General features: G+C 33.9%; 1 protein-coding gene across 15 annotated transcripts in view; it reads right to left on the bottom strand.

The window, feature by feature from the left end:
* Nucleotides 1-10,213: 10,213 nt before the first annotated feature.
* tcf7l2 (transcription factor 7 like 2) overlaps nucleotides 10,214-11,626 on the bottom strand; it is a 92,405-nt gene continuing 90,992 nt past the window's right edge. For 11 of the 15 annotated variants that reach the window (XM_051124439.1, XM_051124440.1, XM_051124441.1 and 8 more), the window contains one exon: nucleotides 10,214-10,972. In XM_051124439.1, the coding sequence (XP_050980396.1) occupies nucleotides 10,531-10,972 (442 nt within the window). In that variant the 3' untranslated portion in view covers nucleotides 10,214-10,530. The remainder of the gene's footprint in view (nucleotides 10,973-11,626) is intronic. The other 4 variants (XM_051124450.1, XM_051124451.1, XM_051124455.1 and 1 more) reach the window with 1 other exon arrangement.

The raw sequence follows: 11,626 nt of genomic DNA, 5'->3' as shown, positions 1-11,626 counted from the left end.
TGGTGATACACTTCTATTAAATCATAAAATACAGAAAATATGAAATATAGAACAGAATTTGGGGGAAAAAATAAAACAGATTTTATGGGGTCCTCAATTAATTTTTGGAATACATATATTTTATTATAGTAAATAGATAGTTATGTTCACATTAAAATACAAACATGAATGCATTTCCTTCCCCTATTAATGGTATAAAATACCATTAAGTAATATAAGTGCTAAATGTAAATATTAAATCATATGTTTAAAAAAAAAAAAGAATCTTTTTTTTTTTTTTGCCCAGAATGTCCAAGGTTTTCCATACAATGAAAGGAATTAAAGAAAACTGGCTAATGAAAGAAATTTAATTTAGTCTACTCACACTTATGTTGTTCCAAACCTCTGTGACCTTTTCCATTACCACCTTTTCAAATTTGTTTCATACAACAATACCACGTCTGTTGTCCAAATAAAGAAAGAAACAAACAAACAAAAACTGTGAAACATTAAACAATAGAATTTATTTATTTTAATGAATTTATTTGAATAAACTACTCCTTGATTAAACACTATATGAAAATCATAAATTGACACTTCATATTTGAGAAATATTTTTCCAAATCTTTCGTGAGATGCCATACACTGTAAAAAATTATCGTGATTTTAACGTGAAAGACATGGTGTAAAAATGCTACATTGAAAACCTATTAACTGGTTAACAGTAAGTTTCCTTTTTATATATGGTAAAAAAAAAAACTTTAAAGGACATTTCATGTAATTTTACAGTAAAATGCAGTTTTTGTATGTAAAAAAGTACATACAATTTACAGTGATTTTTCTTTCTCAGCTTGTGTAAATGCGGCTTATTATGAGCTTCAGTTCATCATGTGACTTTCTCATCACCACCTGTTTTTGGTGGTTATGAGTGTATTACTAAGGTACTAAACAGATTAGTACTTCAATAGGTTGGTATATTAACATTATATCAGTTATAAATACAGTTTTTAAATGTAAATGTAATTTACATCTGTAAAATCAAATATGCTGCTACCATATATATACATATTTTTAAAATTAAATTAAATTTTTTACAGTGTACTGTATCTAAAAGTCAAATATTTTAAATTTTTCATGGCCATTTTTTTTGTCTTTTTGCCTTTTAGGGTCAACTGGTTTCCATTCACTTTCATTGTATGAAATGAGCAGCGTGAACATTCTTCAAAGCCTTTTCTTTTGTGTTCCACAGAAGAAAGAAAGTTATGCAGGTTTGGAACGAGACGGTGATCTCAAAATGATGTCATTTTTGGGTGAGACACAATTCCTAATCATATAAATATGAAATGCATATATTTGCTGTAATAAGTGCCTGAGGTGTGTAATATGGAAGGCTGAAGTTGAAACTCCTTTTCTATCCCTGTGCATTTCCCTCATTGTGATGTTTTGCATTTGATTGTAAAGTGTGACGCATAATCACGGCAGCAGCGAAGGCGCCATCACAAGCCCCTCAGCTCAGAATTACCATTCTGCTGTCAGTCCATTTCTCATCTGTTCCTCCACCCAAAGCTGTCCTGTCATCCAGCAGATTCGGGCCACCAGCAACACTCATCTCATTACCAAAGTACACAGTGCCTCTGTGGGATTCCGGCCCTGTCTCTGTCTTCTCTCTCAAACACACATATACACTCAAGTTTTTTTTTTTTCCCGAGCTTAAAAAGTATCGAGTCTCCCAGGAAGTACTGACAGCTTGAGGCGACAACCGGATGAAGTGACAGTAGGAAGCCACTCATTATGATCACCTCTTCCTATTTCTCTCCTTTCCCTCTTTTTCATTTCCCCCTTTTTTCCTCTCTCCTGTGCTTGATCTACTTCCCCCTTGACCTGGTCATGATTTATTAACCAACATGTCCATGTCATACCTGCCACAGAGGAAAGCAGCGGACCACTCCATAACATCATTCCCATTTCTCATGCCACAAAATATACACTGCTGTCTTTTCTCTACTATTGTATGGGATCTGTTTACACTGACAACCAACCATCACAACTGATGATGCATGGAGGAGCAAGAGGTTGTTTCTTATAGTAAATGTACTTGGCGTGTATATCACAGGCTACATTTGCAAAGGGCATGCAAGCTTATGTAAGAAGTAAAGTCATGTGGCTTAGTGATAGCACTTCTGAGATACAACATACAGTCCAGACCCAAAACTCAATTAATGTATCAGAAAATTTAATTCAGTCTAGTCACCCTTATGCGGTTCTAAACCTGTGTGACTTTTTCTATCAGTGAAATCACTTTTTCCATACAACAACACCATGTCTGTTGTCCAATAAATAAATAAATAAATAAATACATTCAACAACAATAAAACAACATTAAACAATGAAAACAATGACAGGAATTTAAACAAATTTATTTGAATTAACTCTTTCTTGACTAAACTGTATTAAAAAAACATAAACTAACGCTGAATATTTGAGAAATATTTTTTTCAATCTTTCATGCCATATCTGAAATGAGATATTTTAGAATGTTAAAAAAAAATGACATTGGTGTTCAAGAAAAAAAATTGGCATAAAAATGTTTGTATATATATATATATAAATATAAATAAAAGAAAATAAAACACACAAAATTTATGCAACATTAAGCAATGACAGAACTGTTGAATTAACCATTCCTTAAATAAGCACTATATGAAAATCATAAATTGACACTTTATATTTGAAAAATATTTTTCAAATCTTTTGTGCAATGCCATATTTGATGTATTTTTTACATATCATAGTCTGTTCTCCAGAAAAATGTAAAAAAAAAAAAAAAAAATTATACAATGACTTGAATGCAATTAAGTTAATTATTCCTTAATTAAACATTATATGAAAATCCTAAATTAAACACTTAATATTTGAGAAATATTCAAATTAATATTTTTTAAATCTTTCATGTGATGCCATACTGAAATTTAGATATTTTGAAATATATATATATATATATATATATATATACACACATTTAAGTCACGTCTGTTGTCCAAAAAATAAAAAAAATAAAAAAATACAAACATACAAAATGTATGCAATATTAAACAATGACAGAAATGTAAGTGTTAAATTAACTATTCCTTAAAGAGTACTATATGAAAATCATAAATGGACACTGAATATTTCAGAAATATTTTGTGCAATGCTATATCTGATAGATAGATGTATATATATATATATATATATATATATATATATATATATATATATATATATGATGTCTGCTGTCCAGAAAAAAATTCAACATTAAAATGCAGTATTAATATAGTGACAGAAATGGAATTGTTGAATTAGCCATTCCTTAATTAAACATATATGAAAATTATAAATTGACACTGAAATCATTTTTCAAATCTTTTGTGATTCTTTTTGTAAGTCACATTGTTGAAAAAAAAACAAAAACAAATGTAAATGTGAGAATCAGCAAACAGTTTAAGAATGTTACATTAACTATTGTTTAATTAAACACTACATGAAAAATAATAAATATAAATGAATATTTAAAAAATTAGATATCTTAAATTAAATCATTTGAAAAGTATTTTTACAAAATCTTAAATTTTGACTTAATGTCTTAAGAACTAATTAGTCCAGAAAATGTCTAGAAAGCAACAGAAAAATAATAATAATAATAATAATAATAATAATAATACACGTCAGTTGCAAAAATGCAATGTTTGAATACATGTAAAACATTTTTTTTTTAAATTATATGTAAAATAAATTTGTTTTACATAAGATAACAAGGTTTAACAGCACATTAACAACACTAAATATATTTATCCAAACTCTATTTGACCTCTTTGGTCTCTCAGGCAATGTTTCTTTGAACAAGAATAAGTAATAACAACCCATCTGCTTGACATCCTCTTAGACAGATCTTCAACGGATCGCTGTCATTCACAGGGACAAAGGAGAAGAATACAGCATCTAATTTAGAGAAAATACAAAACACTCAAAGAGTGCCTATGAAGTAAAAGAAAATTCGTTGAATTGTAATAATGGAATCAAAAGGTGAATTGATGGTCCTTCCAAGGTTAAGAGGGAATCCTAACAGACAGCATCACACGGCAATTCAGCACAACCACATATAGTGGAGTTGTGTACTAAAGCAGACTGTAATTACTTTAGATTTGGTCATTTGGTAAATGGACCCACCCTGAGTGCATCCTTCAGCAAGAAAAGCCTTCTTTATCAGCCTTGGACAAGCAGAATGACTGTTTTCAGAGGAAAAGAAAGTGGATAGGGACTGTGCTGGCAAAATAAACACAACCCAAATAAAGTGTCTGTGCGAATTAACGGTTTGATGAGCAAGAATCCAGCGTCCATGTCACATTGGGGTTTTGTCTAAATAAACATGCTATGGATTGCAAACGCATAATTTAAAATAGATCAGTTTTTAATGATACACTATAAAACGTCCACAAGCCACAATGTGAATTTCAAAATCCAAGTGTATATAAATAATGCGTTATTCCTATCGCAAATAAAACAGATTGAGATAAATAGATACGTGTGGTCTCACGACTATACCAAGTATTATATGCTACAAAACAAAATATTTCTAAAAGCTGCGCCGAAATACAACTGCGTATAAAATATGGATACAAAAACATGAATAATTCTGAATTCTGAGGGGTTTTGCTCTTAAATATTCTGAAAAACAAGGTGCCCAGGAACTAAACGTTTAGGAAAAGATAACCTCGTATTGGTATAAAAAGGCCAAGAGAACCATGTCACAAAAAAGTCTCCTCCATCTTTGACCTTCCCTTATACTCTTGTATTTAAAACTTGTAATTTTCACAAGCAATAGCTGCATTTTGTGTACACACAATTCATACATATTTAAATGCATTTTTTTTTTTTTTTTTTGTTAAAATTTACTACGAGCATAATAAAAATATTTTTAAACTATATTTTACATGCATTTGTATTTTCCTTAGCATGGTGGATACACACATAGAGGCTGTTCGGTTGATCTTTTGACCTTTGGGAACAATGCTGAAGGATTGTTGATATTTTTGCAAGGCGAAGCTTTGTAGAGGCTTTGAACGGTATTGTTGAACAGTGGTTTGAATCGACTGATGTCTTAAGTTTGTTTACATCCATTCAGGCCGTGATGATTCAGAATGTCCTCGAAAAGAAAAAAATGAAACATTGAAACATTTCTTTTTCGGACTGAACAGGCGATGTTTGGATTGAGACACTGCGGCGACATAAACATAAAGCAGCAGAATAAATAAAAATGTCTGTTTATTCTTTTGTATAGCGATTCAAAGCATAAAGGTTTGGATTGTTGGCTAAATGATCCTTATCAAGACACACAACGCTTTTTCTAACAGACATTGCTGGATATGAGTAACAAAATACTGCAGTTACATCAGAAAATAGCAATGTCTGATTAATAGGCAGCGAGGTCTGGATGTTTTGTTGTATAGAATACATCAGTGGCTTACGTCTGCTTGTTCTGTTAAAAAAAAAATGACTATGCATCTGGTGTGTAACAACTGGACCGTGACTTATTTTTTTGATTTGCCAAATCAAAGAAAATAATGTGGAAGTCCATGTAACATTCCTCTAGAGGTGTCTGTGTTAACCGAATTATTGAAACGGATTGCAACCAGTTCTGATTACTTTTAAAGTCACAAGCAAATGACTAACTGATTTACCCTGCCTAGTTAAAGTAACGGATTCTGGCATGGGCTTTCTGCTGAATTCCTGCCTGAGTGAAAGCAGCTGTAGACAGTATAACATAGGGATCTTCTAACTTCAGGTTGATCTGGCACAGTTTCATTAGCATTAATCATCATTACCGCTGTCTGTAATTCGTATCAGAGCCAGAGCATGCAACCTTAATTTAGATAACACTTTTTAAAGAAAACTGCATGTGACGGTGTGTTGGTTCCACCCCTGGTTCTTACACATTTAAAGAAGTTCACTTCCAGAACAAAAATGTACAGATAATTTACTCACCCCCTTGTCATCCAAGATGTTCATGTCTTTCTCTCCAGTCAATAAGAAATTATGTTTCTTGAGGAAAAAAAATCAGAAATTATCTCCATATAATGGACTTCAATGGAGCCTCCAAGTTTAAACTTTCAAAATGTAGTTTAAATGCAGCTTTAAATGACTCTAAACGATCCCAGCCGAGAAAGAAAGGTTTTATCTAGCAAAACGATCGATCATTTTCGAAACAAATTAGCAATTTATATACTTTTTAAACCTTAAACGCTCGTCTTGTCTGCGTGAACAGTTTAATACGGTCAATACAGTTAGGGTATGTCGAAAAACTCCCACCACGTTTTCTTCCCCAACTTAAAAATCATCCTACATCGCTGCAGAAGTACCGACCCAGTGTTTACAAAGTGAACGTGCAAAGATGATCAAACGCCTTTTACGAAAAAAAAGGTAAAACTACAATGTAGGACGATTTTGTAGTTGAAGAAGAAAACGAGACGGGAGTTTTTTTTGACATACCCTAACTGTATTGACCCGGATTACACAGACTACGCATGCGCATTGTAGAGACTAGACAAGTTTTGAAAACGACCGTTCGCTACGTTCCCTTCTTCCTGGACTGGGATTGTTTAGAGCCATTTGAAGCCGCATTTAAACTGCATTTTGGAGTTCAAACTTAGGGGGACTATTGAAGTCCACTATATGGAGAACGTTCCTGAAATGTTTTCCTCAAGAAACAATTTCTTATCGACTGAAGAAAGTAAGTCATGGATGACGAGAGGGTGAGTAAATTATCTGTACATTTGTGTTCTGAAAGTGAACTTCTCTTTTATTAAGCATCATAAAACTACCCTACGGTGGCTGAGAAAGCTCAATGCGCTGCAACCTAAGAAAACACATGCAAATAGAAAAAGCACTAGCAAATTAAGAAAACAGTTTAATCAGTTTAACTGCGGATACTCACAACACAAACAAAGCAATGTGATACTTAATGCTTATGAAAATTACCCATTGTTTTATTATAGTAAAAGTGTAGTAACCAAGTGTTGTTGTTTTTTTTTTCCCCCACCATTTTTTAACCATTTGTGTACATACCATGGTTATGGTATGGTTAATGTTTTTTGTTTGTTTGTTTGTCCATATAGTAACCACTTCTATTTGTATTTGTTTTATATAATAATATATATAACAGGCTATTTGTTTATTTTATTAATAAAACCATGGTTTGGATTTGTTTGCATTGTGAGTATTTGTAGCACATTTCTGTTTTCGCAGCGCATTTCTGTATTTGATTTAATAACAAGGATATGTTATAGTTTTGCCAAATAGTCTAGGTTATTCAGATAGTTGTTTGGGAAAAGATGCCACTTGAATTGAGAAACGTTCAAAATATTGTAATATTTCATGTATGTATTACGTTAATCCAAACAAAATGAAATTAATTTATTAGTGACTGAAACCAATTATTATTTAAATATTTTAAATTAGACTTTTAAATATATATATATATATATATATATATATATATATATATATATATATAAATTAAGCAACTTATAATGTAAAATATTTAATTGATTATTTATTTATTTATAGGTTGTTTGCGAGGTGGTGGTCCCCAAAGTTTTTTTTTTTTTTTTTTTTTTTAATAAATTCATGTCCTAGTCACAATTTCTTAGTTCAATAAAAATTATTTACACTATCAGAAAAAGTTTTTTATCTTTACATTAACAATGTAATCAATATTCTATTTATTAAAGCCATATATGAATCTCAAGTTAGTGTTTTTAGGCATTTACATTTTTTCCCCAAAATAATAACTCAAGGCAATAACCATTTAAACACTATATTTTATTTGCGAATGCATATTCAGCTATTCTTTTTTTTTTTTTTTTTTTTTTTTAAGTATTTTTTAATTTTTCAGATCATCAGTCATCAGAGTTTGGTAAATATTGGTCACAGACACAGAGATTTACTTTAAATCTCACCAAGCTGATTACTCACTAAAAAGACCATGTTTTCATGCCATTTTTTTTATTTTGGTGTAACAAAGTGGTTATATCTAAGTGTGTGAGTTGTTTGTTTACTTTTTTAAAATGAGTCTTCCCATTAACGCCATTATATTGTTCACAGAACACTCACACACACAAGAGGCGGGATTTATCGCATTAACCAATCACAGGCGAACACAACAAGTCGTATCCAATCATATGGCATTGCCTCCTCTCTTGTGACTTTCCCCTGTTCATTCTCAGTTACCCCCCACCAAACTCACCACTCGCTTTAGCGGGTCTGTTAAAACTCAATGGGCTCAGGGGAGGCGAGAGAGACATGGACCGCCACTATAACTTTCCCTGCTGGTGTCGCTATTGGACAATGTTTCTTTAGAAAAATTAGTGATTTATACACTTTTTATTGTTATATTTTGTAACACTGGTATTGTTTTATTTTTTTTAATCCAGTTTTTTTCCTCGGAGGAAACGCCCCTGATGGATATTCAGCCAGTTATTTTCAAATGAAGGGCAGAAGACGACAGAAGGCAAGTTCACATACTAACTCGCTTTTATTAATACAGAACTGCATGCTACAGAGACTGTACAGCATTAACATTTATTCATTACAAAACATGGTTTTTGGGAACCATTTCAAATAATGGAAAACAAAACGGAAAACAAAACAAAACGAAAAGAAAAAAAATAAAATTAAAACAAACCAAAATAAAAATATAAGAGCATAAAAGAGAACAGGAACATCACAGCCGTTAAGGAAACATTCAAACTATTCATCATTAGCATCTTAATAAACCAGAGAAGTAATCGACGGGTTACAGTTGCGTCATGTCAACTACAATGGCACCGAATGAATGATTCTCTTGTAGCTTTTTTACAGCTTCTTGCAACATCAACATGCCTATTTTTTCTATCTACCTATATGTAGTAGTGTACTTAAAAGTGGCAGTTTGTGTTTTTTTGTAGTATTTAATAGTTTTTTATGAACCTCCTAATATACATAATTTGGCCCTTGAGGGTTTATACAGTATGACGTCCGTCTTTTATTAAGTTTAAATTTTATTATTTGACAATCTGCTACCAAACACATTTGTTATAGCAACATTTATACTACATACATAGCAATCTATGTAACGTCACAGCAAATTATGGTTGAAAAAGAAAAGAAAAAACAAACATTGGACAACGAAAGAACCTACAGCGTCGTAAGAGGTGGAGAGGAAAATTATCACAAATTTTGGCACGGGAAAAAATCTGTACACGATTCTACAGTCCGGCGGAGATGAGACTGTGCAATAGAAAAAGAAGGGCTCGAGACGAAATTCGACTACTGAAGACATGGAACCCACCGTCCCCATTTCAAGTTTCCTTTTCACCTATTGTAAAATGGCTTATAGATATGTTTCTAGAAATTAAGTTGTGCATACGTCTGTTCGTTGTTGTTTTTTTTTTTTTTTTTTTGCGTTTTTGCTTTTTTAGGTTTTTTTTTTGAGAATCTACACTGTAGTTTAGGTGGAATTCTGGTTTTCAACAAAATAACAAAAAAATAAAAATTAAATTCATGTCAAAACAATAGAACATTTGAAACTTCAAAACCTCCTTGTAAAAATGGATCATTTATATATATATATAAGTTGCTTACGTTAAGAAAAAGAATATTTATACAATGTATTAAGAAAATGAAAAGATTTCAAAAAGGGACAACATACAAGATACGACAAGCAATCTCTAAAGCAATAAATACTACTGGTCCTAGCATTGTGACAGTTTGTATTGAATATCCCAAAACCCGCCCACCCCCCCACCCCAAAACACCCATCCAATCGAGTCCACCCACCCCAACCCGAGTCAACCTCCCTCCCCCTGGTAAACAAAAAAAAAAAAAAAAAAAAAAGAAAGGTAAAACGGACAACGCAATGGAACAATGCATATTAACACAGTAACCCCCCCATATTTCTGTACATTTAAACAAGAACAAGTAACATCACGATTAAAGTTGTTCCTCAGTTGGAGAGGTGTCTCCACGGTCCTCGTGCCCTCTGAGTTTTGGACAGCTGTAAAATGATTGGTTCACAAGCTCGTATTTAATACAAATAATGAAGGAGAACCAATTCTTTGAGAAAAGGGCTCACCGAATCCTCACCTACTTTGTATATCTGTCTTTAAACATGTCTATGTAAAACTACATAACAATTATGTCTTTTTCTGTTGTACAGCTGAAAAAAAAAAAAAAAAAAAAAAAAAAAAAAAAAAAAAAAAAAAAAACAAAAAAACTCATAAAAAATTTGGCAGATTCACAAAGCTATACTCTACAACTTAGTGTATTTAATTATCAATATTTAATCATAATAATTTCTTTTTTTTAGATAATGACAGGTCAAATATTGACCAATGAACTTTGATAAAGAATTAACGAAATCTTCAAAGCCATATCGCACAGAAAAAACAAGAGAATCAGAACACAGAATGAAAAAGAGACGAGACACGCGACAGACGGACTGAGAAAGCGGGTTTAAAAAAGAAAAAAACAACGGAGCTAGTCTATCGACTTGGTTACGAGCGAAAGGGGTTGCGTCGTGGCGGAGCTGGGTAGCAGAGAGTGGGAATGACACGCCGATGTGGGCCTGGAGGAGGCGGAGCCTGTGGGTCGGGACGACGACACGTCTGAGGGGTCCAAGGAGCCGTTGTGTGCCGAGCCGGACGTTTTGCCCGCCCCGGAGTTGTCCAACAGAGCTAAGGGTGGAGGCGGAGCCATGGAGAGGTGTTGGTGTTGGGACGACGAGAGCAGGGGGGGCGGTTTCATAGTCAGTGAGAGAGGTTGCATTTGTTCAGTCTGTGGTTTGGACTCTTTCGAGGACGGGGAGGGAGAGACCATGGAGGGAGAGGATGGGGGGGACTCTAGTAAGCTTCCGTCCGAAGAAGGAGGACTGGCACAGCTGCCTTCACCTTGAATGTAGCGAATGCACTTCTTTTTTCTCCTAAACAACAACAACAAAAAAAAAGAAGGGACACGTTGAAGCTCTCGGTCCGAGTCTCAGAGCGAATCACACAGAGCCGTAGCGTCCATTTAAATGCACATATCTTAAAGTCGGGACACCCATGCTGATCTCATTAGCAACTTTTGGCGGACCCACTTTGAGACTCTGCATGAAAATGGACGCTGGGCGAGATTAGGGTCAGAGGCGTCTCACACGGTGTCACACGATTACATGCAGAGAGGACAGGACAGAGAGGAAGACGAACAGACGGAATGAGGAAGGAGGATGATGAAAGAGGTGAGGCCTACATCTCTCTTTGTTTTCCTTCGGCGGCGCAACGCAACTCCAAACAAAAGAACTCCACCCCGGTTTTCGCAAACCGCGAGGGGATCCATCCGGTTTACGCATCAGCTTGAATTATTACACTCCTCTTTCTCCCTTCTTTTTTCCTGTCTTTTTCCTCGCGTTCCTTCAGGGGAAGTTCAGATGCTGGGGTAAGAGGTTAGAGAGGAAGCGCTACTCTCAGCTTGCCCCTAAGACATGTGTGTGAGCGCTCTGCACAGAGGTCGTGGTGCCATGTTTGCATTTCTGCTCGGGTCAGGACCCTCCCTCGTCTGCTACGCCTACGGCCAGCCATTCCAGCCAGCCACATCT

This window comes from Labeo rohita, chromosome 12 (genome assembly GCF_022985175.1).
Source record: "Labeo rohita strain BAU-BD-2019 chromosome 12, IGBB_LRoh.1.0, whole genome shotgun sequence".
NCBI classification, from domain to species: domain Eukaryota; kingdom Metazoa; phylum Chordata; class Actinopteri; order Cypriniformes; family Cyprinidae; genus Labeo; species Labeo rohita.
This window is presented reverse-complemented; position numbering and strand designations above follow the sequence as displayed.